This window comes from Hyperolius riggenbachi, chromosome 9 (assembly GCF_040937935.1).
Source record: "Hyperolius riggenbachi isolate aHypRig1 chromosome 9, aHypRig1.pri, whole genome shotgun sequence".
In the NCBI taxonomy this organism is placed as follows: domain Eukaryota; kingdom Metazoa; phylum Chordata; class Amphibia; order Anura; family Hyperoliidae; genus Hyperolius; species Hyperolius riggenbachi.
Window position 1 is genome coordinate 163,327,268 of NC_090654.1, and position 23,072 is coordinate 163,350,339.

At 45.5% G+C, this 23,072-nt stretch overlaps 1 protein-coding gene across 1 annotated transcript in view; it reads right to left on the bottom strand.

Annotated features, from left to right (window-relative positions):
* FGD3 (FYVE, RhoGEF and PH domain containing 3) overlaps nt 1–23,072 on the bottom strand; it is a 411,633-nt gene that overhangs the window by 123,986 nt on the left and 264,575 nt on the right. The window contains exons 5-7 of the mRNA XM_068253640.1: nt 17,077–17,166; nt 8,840–8,976; nt 689–845 (exon numbers count right to left, since the gene is read on the bottom strand). Of these exons, the coding sequence (XP_068109741.1) occupies nt 689–845; nt 8,840–8,976; nt 17,077–17,166 (384 nt within the window). The remainder of the gene's footprint in view (nt 1–688; nt 846–8,839; nt 8,977–17,076; nt 17,167–23,072) is intronic.

Sequence of the window (23,072 nt, forward strand, 5' to 3'; positions counted from 1 at the left end):
ATGGGGGGTGGGGGTCTCTGGGTTTTCTTTATTTTTAAAAGCACTTAGTGAATGGCAGCTGCTCCGTCCAACTGCCAAAATAGTGTGCAGTAAGCGGGGAGGCTGGCCAGTATCTTTCTATTAATCTTTTTCAGGGAATGTCTTTATAAATAATAAAGGCCATGCTGAGAATCCCCCATAAAGAGATGGACTAGCCCAAAACCTGTCGGTAATGTCAGATTTCTACTACCTACTGTAAGTGACAGCAACATAGAAGAAAAGTAATTTATAGCTCATTTTACTCTGGGAGAAATATACTTATTTGTATGTGTTTTGAATTTTAAGTTTTTACGCGACAGTTCCTCTTTCTGAAGTCCCTTTCTGTTTTCCAGTACAGCAAGTGTTAAAAAAAACGTAAGTTATCTATCTATGCAAATGAGCACATTATGTCACTTTCCTGAAAAGTAAAAATCAAACAAAAAACAAAGGAGTGTGATCGGAGTGAGATAAGGCTTCTGATAAGGTTTTAGTGCTGGTAAGTTCAAAGGGTCATTACTTCGGTTTGTTTTTTTACAACTCAGAAAGGCAGGACTACGGTTTATAATTAAGTCTTAAAATTAAGTCTTTAAACTAATATTTACCTACAGTAAAACACAAGTAATCATCTCTTTAAGTTTATTTTCACTTCAGGTTTAATGAATACTTATACCTGAATAGTGTGAATAACCTCTTTGAAGACAGGAGACCTTTGAGTCCAGGTATTCACCATGTCCATAGCTTTATCAAAATTCTTGACATATTCCCCATACATCTTCAGGAATGGTGCTAGTTTTTGAAGGATATCTCCAATTCGTGGATTTGTATTCCTACGAAAATGTAAAAAATATATATATATTTTATATCGGGCATTAGTAAAGTAATACACAGTGTATTAGTGGATTTAGTAAAACACATGCAAAGAAGACTGGGGAAAATAGGAACAGTTGACCAGGACAGCCAGTCAGAATGTTATCTTCATTCACCAGTTGAACAATTAAGTGTTTTTCAGTTACAGTCATAAATGATTTTTGCCAGATAAGCCATGTTTAATATAGTTACATTGGCTGGTCAAAACTAATCTGTACACTGATATGACTGAGGTGAGAATCTCCTCACCAGCTGAGTAATTCTAGGTACACAAATTACAATTTTCTGTCAGATAGATGGTTCGATAGATAAATTCTGTCATCATAGCTCCCAACTGTCCCTCTTTCGGAGGGACGGTCCCTCTTTGGAAGCCCTGTCCCTCTGTCCCTCTTTACACATCATTTGTCCCTCTTTTAGGACTTTGTCCCTTTTTCTATGTAAATATATGTATTTTTTCTATTTAAAAATTCCCATCCTTTAAATTGATATATTACTAACTTTAAAATGTTAATATGAAGGAAAATGAACCAGGATAGAAAGGATCGGTGTGGTTTGAATTATAAAACAACATATTTTTCTTATAAAATCTTTATGGTATGCGTGACTAGGGGGTGTGACAGGGGCATGGTCAGGGGTGTGGTATGGGCATGGCTTAAGTGTCCCTCTTTCTCATCTCAAAAAGTTGGAAGGTATGTGTCATGTCCGATATTATTTTTGTTTGTTTTTCTGGTCTATTTCTCATAGAAGTGAATGGAAATAGAGAAGAATAGATAAAAGAATCGAGCAGGAAATCGACCGGAAAATCGAACCCAAAATCGATCGGACAGGAAATCGACCGAAAAAACGCATCGTGTGTACCTAGCATCTTACTGACAACCGTAGCAGGCTCATCTGGGGCTGTTATGTCACTTCCTTCCGCCTCTGTGTGAGACTGAGATTGCAATCTCCTGCCTCCCAGTGTCCCTGGCTGTAGCTCTGTGAGTAACCCTGATCTCCGGGTCCCTGCAAACACACAAAGATTAAGAAGCAGAGCCAGCTAGGCAGCACACTGTTAGGGCTTGTTCACACTATCAGTTTGCTGTTTTTTTTTAAGCGCTGGTGATTTTACAAATCGCCCTAAAAGCGCTTGTGTAATGATTTTCAATGACAGTGTTCACATGTAGTAAGTGTTTCGATTTCATTGAAATTGCAAACGCCCTACATGTACCATTTTCTTTGTGCTTTGGCTCAATGGAAGGTATAGAGAAAACGCGCTTTGTATAGCAATTTCCCGAGCGCTTTTAGGAATAAATACATTGATGTCAGGAAGTGAAAAAAAATCATCGCTGAGCAAAAGTGCTTAGAAAAGAGCTTTTCTAAGCTCAAATCGCAGGGAACAGCTCATCACAGAGCTTGCAATAGCGCTGGCGATTTATAATGTGAACAAAGCCCTAGGTGTGGAGGGCTGTGCCTGCAAAACTGCAGGTGACCCCGAAGATCAGCGTTATTCACAGCCAGCAGCAGGGGAGGAGGGAGTTTGCTATCTCATGGCCCATACTCACGAGGGACTTTTGTCGCCTCAACACGCGGCGCGCGCGTGTTGCGGCAACAGGTCGCCCGTGAGTATGGGCCGTTGCACGTGCGCGCACCCCGAACTGTCGCCCGTCGCTCATGTCGCCATGCGATTGAAAGTTTCAATCGCATGGCGACAGTCGCCGCCGCACCCCCGCCGCAACTGTCGCTAGTCCGCGTGAGTACGCGGACTAGCGACAGCAACCTCCATTAAAGTATATGGAGCTTCCGGCGGAGGGAGGAGGAACGTCGGCGACAGCTTCCGCCTCGCCGCTGGTCCCTCTTCCGCGTGTGTACGCGGAGGGACCTGGCGAGGAGCTGTCGCCGGCCTGTCGCCCACACGCTCACGTGTGCTGGCGACAGGCAACATTTGCAGCCCGTGAGTACGGGCCATCAGTCTCACAGGGAGGGGGGAGGGAGTGACATAACAGCCAGATGAGCCTGCTACAGTAGTAATCACGTCAGTAAAAGTTAGCTGACAGTAACTGAAAAAAGGCTTAATTTGCAATAGTGCTCCTTTAAAGGAAATCTGAAGTGAGAGGTACAGTACATGGAGTCTGCCTATATTTATATCCTTTCTCTTTCTCCTCTGCCTCTATTTTTCTACAAACATGCAGCAGATCAGGCATTTTTTCGGCAAATATAACAAGATTAGCTGAATGCTTGCTTCTAGTGATATTGAGCAACTACTGCTGCCAAGAACACTAGCAGGATTGTCAGGCAGCGATGAGCTTCGGATGAGTTTCATTCGGATTTCATCTGGATAATTAGTGCACATGATGTAGCTGGTGTTGGGGGGAAGAGGGGGGTAGGGGGTAGGTAAACTTACCCAGAAGCTGTCTTCTTTAATTCGTCCCACGTTGCGTCACATGCTGGGTTCCAAGACGCATCACGTGACTACTACACTCCTCCACCCGAAAGGAGGAAGCGCGGTAGTCGCGTGAACATGGCTTGGAAAGCCACGGATTAAAGAAGAAGACCGCCCCCCTTGCCAGCTACATCAGGTGCACTAATTATCTGGATGAAATCCGGATGAAACTCATTCGTCCCAATGAATTTTGCGGCTGTCGGCAGCTGTAGAACGCAGCCAAGTGGGTAGAGTAGAATATTTTACTACACACTCAGCATGGAATATCTGGACAGAACAGAAGACTTAAATTGCTCTGGTGTTTCTCAGGTCATGCCAAGCATTTCTGCATTTTTCAGTGTGAAAACTGGCTTTTGTCAAAATACATGCCCATATTATGTACAACAATGTCGTTTTGTTGCAATACCAGTTATGTCTACAAATGGCAGCGTTTACACAGACCGTGAAAACGTAACAATTGTTTAAACCAGGGGTGCCCACACTTTTTCAGCTCGCAAGCTACTTTAAAATTCACCAAGGCCAGGAGAACTACCAACCAACCAAGTAGACAATGAGTGTAACTAAGGAACGCTCGCTATGCAGCATGGCTGCACGTAGCGTGTGCCAGTTGTTTTTTAACATACGCTGCTAGAGCAGCACAGTTTAATGAATTGAGCCCTATATCACCTGCATTACAAGTGATATAGTATGAGTCATCTACTAGATCAATATCATATCCTGATGCAGATATATATATGCGCATGCACGTTTGATGGCCACTATGGATGAGACCCCAGGAGAGAAGCTAAGAGTGGAGCTGCTTTGAGGGGCACAGAGGCTGCTAGGGGCTGGAGGAAGCCCCAAATAAGTAAATCTGCAGACATTTATTTTAGCTCCTGTATCATAGTGATCAACAGATAAAACCTGCTCTTTACTTACTTGCATAACAATAGGCCAGCATTTAAAACCCTGCAGCCTGACTTCTGTCAGTCCTGGTGGGATCCTTATAACTTCACTACTGTTGCTGAGAGAGGAGGGGGCAGGGAGATGGCTAATCGGCATTCTCTCCAAAGTAGTGTCACTTCCCTGCTGGATCTCCGGGTCGCAGACAGCCCCGTTAGGAGGGAGGGGGAGGTGGGCTTTACATTACATGGAAGCTACTATCTCCTGCTCTCCCGGTCAGAGCACAGCTGCAGCACATGTCTGCAAGAGCCTGAGAGAGAGACACTCGGGGATGGGAGCCTTTCCAGGAGCAGGCAGGCACCGTTCTTCTCTTGTAAGTCCGGCCCTGGGCGGAAGTGTTGCTTCCTGCTCTGCCCCCAGCCATGACACTGCGTCATGGCAGAGCCGCCCCTGGTCTCTCAGCCTCGCCTCTCTCCTGGCCAGTGGCAGAATCTGATAGGATGCGGCCAAGTGGCTGCGTTCCACAGCTGCCGGCGGCAAAATTCAATGGGTCGTGGCCATGAGGCCGCGATCTACCAAACAGGCGGCCGCGATATACCGGTAGATCGCGATCAACCTATTGGGCAGCCCTGGTTTAAGCACTTCAGTACTGAGAGGTTTTTTCCACTTCTGTACCAGAGCAATTTTCACCTTTCAGTGCTCCTTCCATTCAATCGCCTATAACCTTATTACTACTTATCACAACAAAACAATTTAGATCTTTTTTTTAAATGGGATAGTGTGGTAGGTAAGGTGTTAATGTTAAATGTATGTATGGGTGTTTTCATTAAAATAAATGTATGTAGGTGTAATTTTACTATTTGGCCACAAAATGTCCTATCACATTATTTCCTGTTAGCATACTATAAGTACGCGAACAGGAAATATTGTGTGGACGTGTTACTTCCTGAGTTATGATAGAAGGCATCTCATTGATGCCGGCGATCATTGGCACGCGTTCCCATTCATTCATCTCCCCTCTAACGGGCGGCGGCAAGAACGCATGCAGGAGCGAGCGTCGGCCGTCGGATTCAATAGACAATTATCTGCGTCTCTGAACTGAATTCCTGCAGGATGTAGATAGTCCGTCTCAAATCAAATGGATTAAATGGAATCTGAAGTGAGAAGTATATGGAGGTTGCCGTATTAATTCTCTTTTAAACAGTGCCAGTTGCCGAAAAGCCCTGCTGGTCTATTTGGCTGCAGTAGTGTCTGAATAACACCAGAAACAAGCATGCAGTTAATCTTGTCAATTTTGACAGAAATGTCAAACACCTAATCTGCTTCATGCTTGTTTGGGGTGTATGGCTAAAAGTATTAGAGGCAAATGATCAGCAGGATAGACAGGCAACTGGTATTGCTTTAAAGGAACTAAATATGGCAGCCTCCATATCCCTCTCGCTTCAGGCTCCCTTTAAAGCTTGTTGTCTGTTCAAGACAGTTTTTTGTTTTGAGTAGGTATGTATGTGTGTCCTCTGAACAGGTTTACAGATCCAGCATGCTAGATCATTGTACAACAGTAACCCCTAAATGCTTCCCTCCATACCCACCCACTAGAAACTACTCCATCATGCGTCGGACTGTTGTCTCTCCACCTCTCCTCATTGGCTATCATTCATAAAAGTATGTTCAGTAAAAAAAATCTGGGCGGAAAAATACCGCATTCGGTATTTTGGACTTCTGTGTGCTAATTCATAAAAATGTTTACAGTTGCGATAGAAGTTTGGCGATTTCCCGAACTAAGCTGGTGGTAACACGAGAAGCTGCCTGAGTTAATACATTTCCTCAGAGACAGCATTACAATAAAAGAGGCATTCCCAACTTCCTTGTAGATGTGCATTTTTTTTTATACTGCTTCTGTTTGCCCTGAATCTGCTCTGAATCTGTCTATTAGTCTTTCTAAACAATTTATTTAATTGCCACAGCTTAGAAGACATTTAAGAAATGTTACACATGCAGGCTTTCTGATGTAAAAAAAACATATGAAAACAGGTACCCAAGAGGTTAAAAAACACAGCCTGGGGTATTCTGGAAAGCCTTGTTTGTTCTGCTCTCACCCCTGCTGCCTGGGAGATCTGTCTCAATTAACTTTGCTCTTATCTGCACCCTTACCGCCTCTTCAAAGCAAGCGGTATTCTCTGTCCCAATAGCGCTTGCTCTAATCTTTATGAATTGACATTTAGTGAAATGTGTTGAGATAATCACCGCACAAGGCGTTAATTTACCTCACTGCTCAGGAATTTCAGCTTTTCATACAGTAACAGCTTTTATAAATTGACATTTTGCTAAGTGGTCGGTTAAGTCAGCTATTTTGAGCATTACCGCATGCGGGAATGCTTTATGAATTGACCCCATAGCATAAAAGATGCACAGTACTCATTGCCCACAAGGGCCTCAATTCATAAAGCATTACCTCATGTGGTAATGCTGAAAACAGAAGACTTTCCCGAGCACTTAGCAATGTGTTAATTCATAAAGGCTGTTACCGCATGAAAAGCTACAATTACCGACCAGGGAGATAAATTACCGACTTGGCTGTAGTTACCTTCAACACATGTCAGTAAATTGTCAGCAAATGTCAATTCATAAAGCCTTCAACAAGCGGTAAGCCTGACGATAGTTACCGACACCTCTGGTGAGGTCTTAACAAGTTACAGACACCTCTGGTGAGGTTTTAACAATGCAATGTGCAGGGAGCCAAAGTCTGTGTGAGTCATCTGTGCAGGGAGCCAAAGTCTGTGTGAGTCATATGTGCAGAGAGCCATCTGTGTGAGTCATCTGTGCAGAGAGCCATCTGTGTGAGTGATCTGTGCAGAGAGCCATCTGTGTGAGTGATCTGTGCAGAGAGCCATCTGTGTGAGTCATCTGTGCAGAGAGCCATCTGTGTGAGTCATCTGTGCAGAGAGCCATCTGTGTGAGTCATCTGTGCAGAGAGCCATCTGTGTGAGTCATCTGTGCAGAGAGCCATCTGTGTGAGTCATCTGTGCAGAGAGCCATCTGTGTGAGTCATCTGTGCAGAGAGCCATCTGTGTGAGTCATCTGTGCAGAGAGCCATCTGTGTAAGTGATCTGTGCAGAGAGCCATCTGTGTGAGTCATCTGTGCAGAGAGCCATCTGTGTGAGTCATCTGTGCAGAGAGCCATCTGTGGGAGTCATCTGTGCAGAGAGCCATCTGTGCGAGTCATCTGTGCAGAGAGCCATCTGTGTGAGTCATCTGTGCAGAGAGCCATCTGTGTGAGTCATCTGTGCAGAGAGCCATCTGTGTGAGTCATCTGTGCAGAGAGCCATCTGTGTGAGTCATCTGTGTAGAGAGCCATCTGTGTGAGTCATCTGTGCAGAGAGCCATCTGTGTGAGTCATCTGTGCAGAGAGCCATCTGTGTGAGTCATCTGTGCAGAGAGCCATCTGTGTGAGTCATCTGTGCAGAGAGCCATCTGTGCGAGTCATCTGTGCAGAGAGCCATCTGTGCGAGTCATCTGTGCAGCGAGCCATCTGTGCGAGTCATCTGTGCAGCGAGCCATCTGTGCGAGTCATCTGTGCAGAGAGCCATCTGTGCGAGTCATCTGTGCAGAGAGCCATCTGTGCGAGTCATCTGTGCAGAGAGCCATCTGTGCGAGTCATCTGTGCAGAGAGCCATCTGTGCGAGTCATCTGTGCAGAGAGCCATCTGTGCGAGTCATCTGTGCAGAGAGCCATCTGTGCGAGTCATCTGTGCAGAGAGCCATCTGTGCGAGTCATCTGTGCAGAGAGCCATCTGTGCGAGTCATCTGTGCAGAGAGCCATCTGTGCGAGTCATCTGTGCAGGGAAAGTCTGTGTGAGTCATCTGTGCAGAGAGCCATCTGTGTGAGTCATCTGTGCAGAGAGCCATCTGTGGGAGTAATCTGTGCAGAGAGCCATCTGTGGGAGTCATCTGTGCAGAGAGCCATCTGTGTGAGTCATCTGTGCAGAGAGCCATATGTGCGAGTCATCTGTGCAGGGAAAGTCTGTGTGAGTCATCTGTGCAGAGAGCCATCTGTGTGAGTCATCTGTGCAGAGAGCCATCTGTGGGAGTAATCTGTGCAGAGAGCCATCTGTGGGAGTAATCTGTGCAGAGAGCCATCTGTGGGAGTCATCTGTGCAGAGAGCCATCTGTGTAAGTCATCTGTGCAGAGAGCCATATGTGCGAGTCATCTGTGCAGGGAAAGTCTGTGTGAGTCATCTGTGCAGGGCAAAAGAGAGATATCGCCACACTGCTCTACCGCTCAATGGGCTGCGGTAATTTACCGACCTTCAAAGGCAGCTGGGAAAATCTTTATGAATTAGCACACAGACCGGGAAAATACGATATTTTCCCTTCCAGATTTTTTTTTTAAGCACTGCTTTTTAAGAATCGAGGCCTATGTGTCAGATATTGAGAAGCCAGGCCATCAGCTCAACATCCAGGCAAACAACATATTTAGGGAGGACATAATCATTGGGTTTTGTAAAACCTCTTAATGCAGGGTTCCTTTAACATTAGCAACAAATTCACTATTCCAAGATATTTAAGGACATAAAACAAAAGTGCTTCCCAGATTTCAAAGGTACATGTGGAAATACCAAAAATTAGTAGCTTGTGAAAGAAATGAGAAACACACCACTCCTGTGTTATCCGGGCCTTCAGCTCTGGCAACAAGAACTGACCATGGAAGCAGTAGATTGAGGAAGTGTTAGAAAATATACCCGTTGTCACCTCTGGAGGAATTCCAGCTGCAGATAATTTTGTGCAGAATACCTGAAAGAGATGAATACACGTTGATTACAGAGTACCCAGTTATGTCATGGAGATCCTTCATATATTTGCTCACTGATAGAGCCATAACAATGCACTTGATCAGCTATACAGAGATCAGAAAACTTGAGCAGAGTTCCTGTTATGACACAAAAAGAACAAAATGTTGTCCAGGTATTCCTGGCCACCCTCCTTCCCCTCCATAACTGCTGTGACAGCGATGTAGATCCTCAGATGTCTCTACCAAGATAACCATTATGTACCACCCCTTACAGTAATCTCTTAACTATGGGAAAGTCTGAGCAGATGCTTTCAGGGCCGGTTCTAGACTTTTTGCTGCCTAAGGCAAACTTATGAGGATGCACCCCTCTCCACTCCCCGAACTGGAATGATCACACAGCACCTGACAATTTACTCTGCTTCATTTAATGTTCTCAGTCAGCAAGGTAGCATAAGCAACAACTTGAGACATGACATGCTGCAGCTCAACACAACACCACACTGGCTGGCTGCGAGTCTGTGACAAACAAACAGCTCACCCTCAGCCAGTCAGCCGTTCTCTATTCCTCCTCAGTCAGGACAGCAGTACCACCTCCTCCCTTCTGCTGTGCAAGATCTCCTGCTCCCCCCCTCCCCCCTCTTCACACAGTACAATAAGCTGCTTTTCCCCAAAGATGACCTCTTCCTCTCACTTCTCCTTTTACTCTGACTGCATGCAGTAAGTGTAAACACACAGTACAAACATGTTGCCCCTGTAATCTCTGCACCTGATGCAAGTGTTTCACCTTGCTTCATGAGAGAACCGGCCCTGGATGCTTTTACTAACAAGGCAGCTACTAGAGAAAATGTCATAAACGTAATATTGTACAGTTACCTAAAAAGGGAAGTGTAGCAACATAGAAGAAAGCAGTCAATTATTCAGAATACCCACGTTTACATAAGTGTCCTGGTTTCAGCATCAGAAACACTTCCTATAGCCCTATATTGCTATGTATTGGTAAGTAGCCCTGTCCTCCCACTAGGGTTTACTGTATATCCCAGGCTGTTTACTATGTGGAATTCTCCCCCAGAGCTCTGTTTGTTGTATTGGCTTTAAAACTCTCAAACATTGCACAGAGAACATTTGCCAGTACTAAAGATGTAGCCACCTGTGGTAGATGTAGCCACCTGTGGTAAATGTAGCCACCTGTGGTAAATGTCAGAAAGTAATCAGGGAGGTTTTACAATGGGCAAACGCTGACTAAAAAGATGTATGAATGAATATTGTAAAAACAAATAAGCAATTTTATTATGTTGTTTTGGTTACAGTTCATCTTTACCAGAGATTGCACTGTCAAGAGTAGAGAGGGGTAGTTCTGCAACGACTGTCTGCACTGTCAGGAAAAGGCAAATCAGAATTCTTCAGTCAGAGATTTCATATCGGGACTGTTTGGAGCCCCATATTTGAACTTCATGCGTAGCATATAAACAAATACGTTGATAAAAAAAGCAATACCGAATAAACAAATTGAAAATATAAATACATGGTTGTTTTGCAGCTCAGCAATGGAAAAATAAAGCAGTAGTGACATCACTAAATTCCTTACATCAAATAAGGTTACACAGTGTGTCCAGCACAGGACCAACATCAGCTTCTCTACCCTGTCAAAATCAAATGTAGTCCAGCTACTTCCTGTTTGGATTTAGAACAGAGGAAATAATATAACCATTCTGTTTCCTAACACACATTGCAGAATGCAATATGCACACCAAGTCACATGAACTATGCCTTGGCATACATCAAAGGGCTGTACACAAATTAAATTCTTTAGTATTAAACTGCTCAAACTCTATCCAGTTTTTTATTACAACACAGACATTTTTCTGCTTGTATCCAAGAACATTACATGACAGTAGTGTGATCTGGCAATTGTCACTTGTAATCATTAAAGTGGAAATGGACATTCCAGATTCTACTGCTGCCAATGTAGTTGGACTCTATTAGTGCACAGCATAAATTCTACAAGATTAAAGTGTTTGTATACTTACTTTAATAATTCCTGAGGTGGACCGAGAACAACACTATGTAACTGGGTGCTTCTACTTCAGAATCAGAATAATTTATTTGTACCCGGAATTGGTTTTGGCTCATACAATTTCTGAACGGATGGATGGGGGGGGCAATGTCCGAGAGTCAAAAGCCGAGGCTGCCATACTACGGCGCCACCAGTCGCAATCATCTGTTATCCCTAAGGAGGGGAGGGCGGCAGAGGGAGGCGAAGGTTCAGCAGTGATGAGCCAGTTCTTCATAGAAACCTGCAGTGATGGCTGACGCTGCTGAGAATCCCAATTGCTGACATCTGGCATTGCTGGCCAAGGTGTTCCAGTTCAACACGTTTTATGGGACACAGCCCACTTCCTCAGGCAGTGGAAAAGGAGCAGCGGATAAGTTATCTAAGCGAGTGGAGGCGCCCATGAAATGTTTATTGGAGTACATTATTAAAGGGGAACTTCAGCCTAAACAAACATATTGTCATTAAGTTACATTAGTTATGTTAATTAGAATAGGTAGGTAATATAATTTTTTACCCACCCTGTTTTGAAAGAACAGGCAAATGTTTGTGATTCATGGGGGCTGCCATCTTTGTCATGGGGGCAGCCATCTTTTTGGTTGAAAGGAGGTGACAAGGAGCAGGAGACACAGTTCCAACTGTCCTGTGTCCTGATTACCCCTCCCAGCTGCACACACTAGGCTTCAAATGTCAAATTCAAAATGTAAAAAAAAAATATTGCACCAAAACAGCAGAACGAGAGCAACAACATCAGAAATCCCATAATGCTTTGCACAGCATCAGGGAAAAAAAGCCCGGGCAGTTTTCTTCTGTGCAGCTAAAAATGAGGCTTGTATAAGAGAAACAAAGTTCTGATGCTGTGAAACTGTTAAAAAAACACTAGGCCTTTTTAGTGCTGCTGAGTCGATTTTTAGTCCGGAGGTTCACTTTAAAGAATACTTTTGAAATTGATGAATCTTCTATTGAAAGGGGAGTACCTCTTCCCCAATTTTTTTATTCAAACATTGTTTTTTTTTTTGGTGCCTCTGTGTTTCTGATATAAATAATTCCGAGTGTAGGCAAAAGTTATGCTAATTTGATGTAAATGTGTGCAGTTTAAAAATGGACCAGTCAAATGCCACAGCAGCAGATTTTGACACATTCATTTGAAAAGGGCACCTGATATAGCCGAGATTTTGGCTACAAAAAAAAAAAAAAGAGTGCCGATATAGCCAATTTTTTTTTTCCAGCTATAAAAGGGCACTGGTTATAGCCAAGATTTATTTTTTGGGTGGGCTATAAAATGGTGCTGGGTATAGTCAAGATTTTTTTCGGCTATAAAACGGCACCTGATGTAGCCAAGATTTTTATTTTTGGGTTATAAAAGGGCGCCGGATATAGCCGAGAAAAGTGATCTCTATGATCTAACTTCTCCCTACTCTCACACAGAACCCTTCCCTGTTGGTACCTAACTCTAAGACCTCCTCCCCCCAGTGGTGCCTAAACCTAACCCCTTCCGGTGGTGCTTAATCTTAATCCTCCATGGTGGTGCCCAATCTTTGCGCATTTCATGTTATTTTGAACTGATATAACCAAATTAACTGATATATCAGTTAACTTGGTTATAACCTAATTTAATGACCTGCTGATACAGCCAATCTTGTAGCTGCTGAAAAAAATCTCGGCTATATCCAGCGCCCTTTTATAGCCCAAAAAATATCTGCTATATCCAGTGCGCTTTCATAGCACCCCCCTCCCACCCAAAAAAAAATTCTCTGCTATACCCAGTGCCCCTTTATAGTCCCCAAACATCCTGGCTATAAAAGGGTGCCCAAAACTGGGTTGCCGTTTTCACCTCCTTATAGCTGAAATTTGCAGCAAATAACATTGAAGTCTATGGAGGCACCCTTTTTACACAGATTCCTTTTCAACTGATACCGATTTTGACTGGTCTGTTTTCAAGCTGCATATTTTCATAAAATTAGCATAATAATTTGAATCAACTAAGATTCATTTGCATCTCACCAATTTAATTTTTCAGATTAAACTGACCCTTTCTTGTATGCCTCCTTTTCTCTTACACACAATAATTTAGAGGTTGGGCATAGGATTATGCGCAAGATGCTGATTTTTTTTTTTCTCCTCCCGGGGCTTACCTGCACACTTCGATTTTGTGTACTGCACTTTTCAAAGCGTTTTTGCAGAGCGATTTGTTTTTCACTTCCTGACGCAAGTCAGTAAGTGAACTCTTTGACCCAGAAATAAATACAATTTATTCATTCATCAAAGCGCAAACGCAATCGCCGCACAAAGCGATTTTGTGGGCATTTTGCATTTTTCCCTATACCTTCCATTGTAAAATCACCCTAAAAATGGTACAGACAGCACTTTGCTGAGCGGAAAGCTGACGAAACGCTCAGATATGAACTATCCCATAAGAATTCATTGCAAAAGCGATTTTAGGGCATTTTTTTTAAATCGCTGGCGCTCAAAAACACAACAACCCCCCCCCCCCCCCAAAAAAAAAACGCCCTAGGTGTGAACAAGCCCTCAGAGCACGTATGGAGGACATGTGCTTTGATTTAAGGTACTCATTAACCATACAATCTTGCACAATTTAACCACTTCTGTGTAATATGAGGGACTAAAAGTATCTGCTCAGAGTATATTCACTCGGCTTTCCCTTCTAGACTACTGAAGGCCAAGAGATCAGCAGAAAAAAGGGTCATAAAACAAGTGTGGCCATCAAGATCTTCTACCATAGCCATAAAGTTGCTGGATAGTGTACTGGTTAAGGGCACCGCCTTTGACATGGTAGAACAGGGTTCGAATCCTGGCTAGGGTCAGTGTGAGGATATATTGGGGTGCTGATGATGTTGGGATAATACAGGAGTATACTATCATTTTTCTAATCTGCTGTGTATTAAGTCAAAAGTGTAGATATGCCAGGCTAGATTCATGGACTGTTCATGTAATTGTGTGTGTGGGTCAATAGACCTACATTTGCATTGAATTCCTCTGGAAGCAGGGGGCTGGGACATTAGCATACAGTTCCTCTGTACAGCCAGAAAACAGGTAATTAGGAAACACTTAGGGCTGGTTCAGACGGACGCTTGCGGAGCGTTTACCGCAAGCGTTCGGACCGTCGCGGTAAACGCTCCCATTCAAGTGAATGGGAGCGTTTACACCGAGCTTCTGCGCGGTTTTACCCGAACGCGGCGTTCGGGTCCCGATTTTCGCGAGCGTTGGGGCTGCCCCTGGAAGCAACGTAGCTTCCAGGGAGCGGCCAACCGCAACGGCTAATGTTCCCCTACGGGAAAAAAAAAAAACGCGACCGCATCACGACGCGACCGAAGGCTACTGAAAGCCTGACCGCGCAGCCGCCGCAACGCCCCCAGACGCGACGCTACGCAGACGTCCGTCTGAACCAGCCCTTAATCAGACAGTTGCTTTGAAGCCTATACAGGTGGTCAGACCCTGTTGTCTGAATACTGACTCAGAGGTGTATTGTGCTTGGGAACAATTGTCACCTGGACTGGCTGCAGTATGCGTTGAAGCAGCTCACACCAGCCTGAGCCAGGACTTTACATATGACATCCTGCTGGAATATGAAAGTCTTGCTCAAGTTGTCACCTGGGGATGGGAAATCTCTGTAAAGGATCAAAAGCGTACAGGAAAACGCCTTGAAATTCGCATGTCACAGCTAGCCCAGATGTGACAAGTGGCTCCCTGTTCACAAACAGGGAAATTGCGTTAGTCTTGGGGCAAGAAACTGCCTCTGGCCAGGAAATGGCTTATTATGCCAAGAGCAGTCAAGTCCCCACCTTTGATCTGCTGTGAAATACAGTTTTAAAACTAGAAAGACAAGGGTGAAAGAAACCGAGAGCCAAATCTGGTGTAGTAATTTTGCAAAAATGGGATTATAGTAAAATCAAAGTTATACTCACAAGTCAGGGTTACCACATAGGCAACCACTGAAACAGCAGGTGGGGAGAATTGTCACCTGACCCCACTCAGGTTTAAAAAGTCGCTCTCTATAGATAGGAAAAGTGGGGATACACCCCTCCACCAAGGGTGGACTAAGATATTGGATAACGAGGATAATAAAGGCGCCAAACAAGTATAAAATAGGTTAAAACCCATCTAAAAGGAGGGAAATGGGTGGATTCACCTCCCCAGATACACAAATGACCAGGCTGATATAGCTGTAAGATCTATAAATATGTTTATTAAAACAATTCTCCAGTATATAGCCAGTATATAGCCAGAGCGCCTCTATATAGTGACCTGGATGTGTGTTCTCCTTGTTATACTGCCTCAGGAAGCGGGATGTTTGCCCGTGAAACGCGTTGCATCACTATTGGAGAATTGTTTTAATAAACATATTTATAGATCTTACGGCTATATCAGCCTGGTCATTTGTGTATCTGGGGGAAGTGAATCCACCCATTTCCCTCCTTTTAGAAGGGTTTTAACCTATTTTATACTTGTTTGGCGCCTCTATTATCCTTGTTATCCAACACTTTTAAAACTAGTTCCTCCCCTTCCCAATGAAGTTGCAGCCTCCAGGCGTATATCCCAGTATAAGAAGCAGGGCCAGATGCCTAAAAAATTGTAGCTCTCTGGAGATAGCAAGGACGCTAAGGGCTGCCCGACTACTGGTCGAAGCGGTGTTCTCCCGCCAATGACGTTCAAACAACGCTGATAACTTTTATTTTTCCCCGTTTATTTTGGTAAGCAAATAGCTTTGTGTGTATCTTTGTAAACTGTTAATCTTGTAACTTTTTACTTTGTAACTTTTCAGGAGGGGGTTCTCTAGACATGTACCATAATTTTCAGCCCATAAGACGGGGGGAAAAAGTCAGTGCGTTTTATGATACGAATATAGAATTCAGACCATCTCTTTCTTGAGGAGCAGCCGTGTCTCTGAATTGCCAAAAACGTCCGGCCCCTGCTCCATTTTGTCATAGGGAGCTCTGCTCCTCCAATCATGGCCAACCCCAGCTTCATTTTCTAACCTTTCTTGGGAGCTATACCCCGGAGCTGCATTGGCTTTGCTCCTCCAATCATGGCCACCCCAGCTTCATTTGCTAATCTGCCTTGAGCACTCTTGTCTCGGGACCTGCCAGATAGCTTTTTTCCATGTTGTAGGTAAATCTAACAGAAGAATCTAACAGAAAATTGTATGGTGTGTACCTAGCATAAGGCCTGGCCGTCGGGACCAGGCTCCATTAATGCAGCCAGTCACTGCTCCCACTGAGCAGCAGTGACCTATCAGGCATCAGTGGGAGTTGTTCCTTCGGTGTTTAGGGAATAACGCCCACTAATGCCTGATAGGTCACTGCTGCTCAGCGAGAGCCGTGATTGGCCACATTGATGGAGCCTGGTCTTGCCGGCCAGACCTTCGGTCGATCAGTTTGGATTGACCGCAGGGCATAGTGGGACAAACGGGGGCCACCAGGCAGAACCTTAAGGTTGGTGGCTGGCTAGCAGGCAGCAGGCAGTGAGGGAAGGTGAGGGATGTGGGGACAGCCATCACTACTAGGAGGACACAGGGGTGCAGAGAAGGCTACAAGGGGGACAAAGCAGGACACAAGGGGGACAGGGTGTCACAAAGGGAGTTAAAGGAGGACAGGATTTTACAAGGGGGGGAGGGGGGGGTAGAGGACAAAAGAGGGGCAAATGGGGACACAGGGGAGCAGAGGAGGGCACAATGGGGACAAGAGGACACAATTGGGACAAAGGAGGGTTCAAGAGGGACAGGAGGACAAAAGAGGGACAGATAAGTTCACAAAAGAGGAAAAGGAGGACACAGGGGGACACCTATGTACAAGGAAGGCACAAGGAGGACATCATTGGGGAGAGAAGATCTACAAGATGTCCCTGCACCATGGATGCACCACGTTTAGTATTCCCCCCCCCCCCCCCCCTCAACTTTTTTCCTTTAAATCTAAAACGAAAAACTACGGTATCTAGTTTGCCTAACCTTACAAATAATCCAGACTGTAATAGCTTCTTATGTTATAAAAGCAAAGAATCACAAACTTTTTTTTTTAATCATGTAATACATTACCTGATCAAGAAGATGTAGCCTTTTCACATAGGCTTCCTCAGTGTGAAGCAGCTCGTTTGCAATATTAAACAGTTTTTGGGCTTCTGTGCACTGTAAAAACAAAAAGAAAAAGTTAGAAGATTACAATCATAGATCTGCAGGATATTACATAATATTTTGATACCTACCTATCTGAAAGTACTCACTGGTACAATTATCACATTTGACATAGGTGTGCATGGCAACAACCCTTGTTCAAAATACAGACTGTTAAACATCCTGCCAGGGAGCTGGGCTGCACAGAACAGAATCTCCAGTTACTTTCCTTTCCCAACTGAAGCTAAGTTATTGCAGCAGGCCCTGACACACCCATCTTATTAGTAAGCATGTGGAATGGCTGTATTTCTATTTCCACAGGAAAAAAAAAAAGAAAAAAAAAAAAAAGAAAAAAAAAGGTGAGCACGCTGAATAATGTTCCCTAAAATCTTTGCCACATAGTTTACCAAAGGTTATTACTTTCTTGCTTCTATCTCAACAAAAGTGAACTTGCCCCTGATAAGGCCAACAGGATGAGGCATATAGGTAGAGCCTGTAGTGGGTGCAATCTGGTGCTGCAGATGTAAGGAGTAGGGATGATCAAAGATATGCAAATTCTTCCCAGTTGGTGCAAATTTGTCATACTCCCCATCCTGTCCAATGTAGTTCTCGGGGTCGTCTGGCTCAGCGTATGGTTCGTGCGCGTGGGTCCAGGCGACGATTTGTGTGTTTGTTTCACCGCATCACGCCTTTCGGCGTGACGGCAAAAGTATTTACACCTCAGACGGGAGGTCACGCATGCGTAACAAGATGCGGCGGTTTGTACACATACGCAAGCGCGGCATTCTGATGCAACAGTTTGTATGCATGCGCGCTACCGTAATGCTGACTTTTGTGCGCATGCGTAGCGTTCAAATTTGCCGCCATTTTAGACTACATAAAGCCACTGGGCCAGAGCAGCACTGCTGTCTGTTTATGCAGCTTGCTAGCAGTTGTGCTTGTTACTCTGCCCGCATTTCTTCTGATTGACTTCTGATACTGACCCCGGCCTATTCCTGACTTCGCTTGCCTGCCTTGACCATTTGCTTGTTTACCCGTGCTGAACGAACTCTGCCTGCCTTGACCTCTTGCCTGTTACCAGGGCCGGCCTTAGGTTTCACAGCGCCCTGAGCAGAACCAGATTTTGGTGCCCCCCCCCCCAAATTCATCCTCTTCGCGTGTGAGCGCACCACACACATACACTAATGGGGGGGGGGGGGGGGATCTGCTGCCTAAATACACTAAAAGGGGATCTGCGACTGCAAGACTAGTAGCCTAAGCCTATATACACTAAAGGGGGGATCTGCCTACAGTAAAGGTTAGATAGGTAGCTGCCCCCAGTATAGATTAGATAGGTAGCTGCCCCCCCCCCCCCAGTATAGGGTAGATAGGTAGCTGCCCCCAGTATAGATTAGATAGGTAGCTGCTGCCCCCAGTATAGATTAGATAGGTAGCTGCTGCCCCCAGTATAGATTAGATAGGTAGCTGCTGCCCCCAGTATAGATTAGATAGGTAGCTGCTGCCCCCAGTATAGATTAGATAGGTAGCTGCTGCCCCAGTATAGATTAGATAGGTAGCTGCCCCCCCCAGTATAGATTAGATAGGTAGCTGCCCCCCCCAGTATAGGTTAGATAGGTAGCTGCCCCCCCCCCCCCCCCAGTATAGGTTAGATAGGTAGGTTCCCTCAGTATAGTATAGATAGGTAGCTGCCCCCAGTATAGGTTAGATAGGTAGCTGCCCCCAGTATAGGTTAGATAGGTAGCTGCCCCCAGTATAGGTTAGATAGGTAGCTGCCCCCAGCATAGGTTAGATAGGTAGCTGCCCCCAGCATAGGTTAGATAGGTAGCTGCCCCCAGTATAGATTAGATAGGTAGGTGCCCCCAGTATAGGTTAGATAGGTAGCTGCCCCCAGTATAAGTTAGATAGGTAGCTGCCCCTCCAGTATAGGTTAGATAGGTAGGTGCCCCCAGTATAGGTTAGATAGGTAGGTGCCCCCAGTATAGATTAGATAGGTAGCTGCCCCCCCCCCCAGTATAGGTTAGATAGGTAGGTGCCCCCAGTATAGATTAGATAGGTAGCTGCCCCCAGTATAGATTAGATAGGTAGGTGCCCCCAGTATAGGTTAGATAGGTAGGTGCCCCCAGTATAGATTAGATAGGTAGCTGCCCCCCCCAGTATAGGTTAGATAGGTAGGTGCCCCCAGTATAGATTAGATAGGTAGCTGCCTGCCCCCCAGTATAGATTAGATAGGTAGCTGCCCCCCCAGTACAGGCTAGATAGGTAGGTGCCCCCAGTATAGATTAGGTAGGTAGGTAGGTGCTCCCCTCCCCTCATACTGGAGGGGGAGCCGCGGGGAGGGCAGCCCGACCTCTCCCTCCCTTCCTCTCCGGGCCACCCTCCGTGCTCCCCCCTCCGATGCTGCTGCAGACTGCAGAGAGAACAACTCACCTCCCTGGTTCCGATCGCCGGCGCCTCTCACGGTGTATCACTTGCCGCTGGTCTCCTCTTGTACATTGACACTGATACACAGTAAACTTCCTGTTAAGCAGGAAGTTTATTGTGCATCAGTGACAATGTACAAGAGGAGACCAGCGGCAAGTGAGAGGCGCCGGCGATCGGAACCAGGGAGGTGAGTTGTTCTCACTGCTGCAGTCTGCACTCTGCAGGGGGGAGCACGGAGAGCGCCCGGAGAGGAGGGAGGGAGAGGACGGGCTGCTCTCCCCGCGGCTCCCCCCTCCATCACGGTGGCCGCACGGGGGGGGGGGGGGGGGGGCGGAGCGAAACGGACACAGCCAGCTACATGCGGCCAGGCGGCAGGAGCGCCCCCTGGAAGCCGGCGCCCTAAACGATCGCACAGGTCGCTCAGGTCAAAGGCCGGCCCTGCCTGTTACCCATGCTGAACAAACTCTGCCTGCCTCGATCCCGGACTGTCTGACTACGCCTTTGTTTGCCGTGTTTGTACCTTGCCTGATTCACTGAACTCCATAACGCAGTGTCAACTGTTCTCTTGTGTTACCAGTGGAGCAATCCTGAGGGTCGTGACCTGTAGCTACCAGGCAGCATAGTAGTCCGTTGCCCATTAGGGGTGCTCTGGTGAAGACCCGTAGCCACAGACTCCACGCCTCAGGAGAGCCCACGCCAACCGCTGGTAGCTGAGTCAACAGGAACCATCTGTAATCGCAACAAAATTTTTATGCAAATGTATGCAGTTTGAAAATGGACCAACCAATTTCTACCCGGGTTTAAATTGATTGGACATTTTTCAAGCTGTATATATTTGCATAAAATGTGTATAATTTTGGAAGTATTGGCATCTCATTGATCATCCATAGTAAAGAGAATATTATGAAGAACATGTTGGTGGTAGATAGAGGCATGTGGGATGCGGTAAAGCCTAGAATCACTATCCCCCAGGGGAACATCCACCTTGGCAGAGAAGTAGTCATTTATAACTTCATACTTTGTAAATGAAAATCTTAATTATTCATTAACCTCCTGGGCGTAACGGACGAGCTCAGCTCGTCCAGTAACGCCACGCTGGATTGCTCAGGCCCTGGTGGGCCGATTTGCATAATTTTTTTAAACACACAGCTAGCACTTTGATAGCTGTAGCTGCGTGTGTTACCCGATCGCCGCAAAAGAGGGAGCCCCTGCAGACCCCTTGCGCAGCCTGGCCAATCACCGCCAGGCTGCGCTATGGGGTGGATCGGAACTCTGCCTGACGTCACGACGTTGATGACGTCATTCCGTTCGTCGCCATGGGCAGGGAGGGGGGAATCATGTAGCTAGCGCTAGGCTAGCTGCATGATTAAAAAAAACATTAGGTGAAAAAAACCACCCGCGGCCATGGGGATTTAAAATGCCAGGGAGGTTAAGGTAGCAGTAATACACTATGTCAGGCGTATGCTTTAAATACTGAGGTTTATTATCTGGAGTGAATCTACCCTCTTCAATTAACTGAATCAGGTTGGGTTGGAGGCATTATATCCACAATTAAACTGCTCATGATCACACATGATCACCACTCATGGTCACACATCTAATGAGGTTTAATTATGGGACACCAGGTGCGGGTGTGGATACAGCTAAAGTTTAGCTGCAGATATAGCTAGTTTTGGAAGAGCTGCGTCTCTCTAGAATTGAATTTGAATATCATGTAATTCATGTAATGTGCCGGAGTGACCTAGAGGCATAGAAACTGGGAATTTGGGAATTACAGCTTATTGATCTATGAAGAACCCGGCGCACAATAATAGACATTTTTAACGGGTTGGACATAATATGGACAAAAACATGGAATTTAAAGAAAATCTATTAAAATCAAGGGTATTACCTATCGCTATTTGATAGAAATATGGAGTATTAAACGGAAACACCCATTCTTTGCTCAAGTGATGGTTGAAGGAGACAAACAGGAGCGTGACTCCCAACAATGTTCTCGTTGCATTGGGCAGTGTTCTCCGCAGAGCCTTTCAGCGGGGCGAAGCGCCCACCTGAAATTGTTCTCCGCCCAGCTGCCATTTGTCCTGGTCTGTGAATCTTTCTTCCGCTACTTCATTAGAGCGGGCAGCGGCTGTGTCAGTGCAGCCAGCCCACTGTCATTCAGGGACACCATCTCCGCCCTCCTCCCCAGCTCCTGTTTGTAGTGTGGAGGGGCGGGGAAAGCTCGGTAACTTTACAAGCAGTGGAAGAGATGAAGATAGGCAAGGACATGCTGCTTTGTTCGCAGGCATGTCTTCCTCCCCGTCATCACGTATGTGTGAAGACCCGGCGACATTACAGCCCACAAAGGAGAGCAAGGAGCTGAAGTTTGTTTTGCTCTGTTCTTTCAGGTATGTCTTTCCTCCCCCCGCCATAAAGTGCCTGTAAGAACAATTACTGGCCCTGCTGCCTGGTCACTGTATATCTGAATGTGCTGCACGCGTGTCCCTCTAGAGGGGTGGGGGTGGAGAGGTTAGCCTGTGCTGTCTCCTACTGACAAGAATAAATCCCATGTCAGGTACGATGCGGCACAAGAGTACAAAATAGCACTGATCAACCCATTGCTTAATGCACTATGTATGGTGGGGAAGGGGGTTCACGCTGATGCTACTAATGGAACAGGGGGAGTCCCCCTTTGGCTGGAAAGTTCTCACAGATGCAACGCTGTTGGAGAGGGATATTCTCAGAGTGCTACTGGTAGATCCCTATCAGAGAGGTCTTCAAATCCACCACCAGCACCCTGACTGAGAATGCCCCTCCCCAACAGCATCACTATGTTTGAGACCCCACCCTTCCTCTATTAGTAGTAGCCAGTGTTAACCCCTTTCCTCACACCCAGTAGTACCCAGCGTGATTTTCCCCTAAACAGTACCCAGCATGATCACCTCTATACACACACACACACACACACACACACACACAAACTGAATAGCCCACAGCCTGATTCCTAGCCATATCGTGTGATCCTTTCACCTCCCAGTACCACCCAGCTTGATCCCATTCAGCTCCAGGGGATGGATCCTGCACATCACTATACATCCATTGGTGCGTAACCTTCTGCTATATTCATCATGTCCAATGTCATGACAGCATCCTTTCTGTGAACCTTGTTGCATTGTGGGAAATAATGGCTGTGCCCAACTGCCAAGCAACTAGTATATCTTTCTGTTCATATGTATATCTATATAAAAAACTTTTAGCGGCAGCCTATCGCATTGTTAGTGGGTGTGGTTATAGATAATGGCAGTGGGTACGGTCTAGTTTTTTTCTGGTCTGCCAGTAGTTAAGATGATTACTTACACGCTCATTGTGGATCAAACAACATGAATGAATTACATGGTGAATATCAATCATTTCTTGATCTTCTATTTTTTAACTCCTCACTTTGTAATGTATTGATTTATTTATTGATTTATTATTGCTCTGTAATTTGAGCTTTTCATGCAGTAACAGCCTTGATG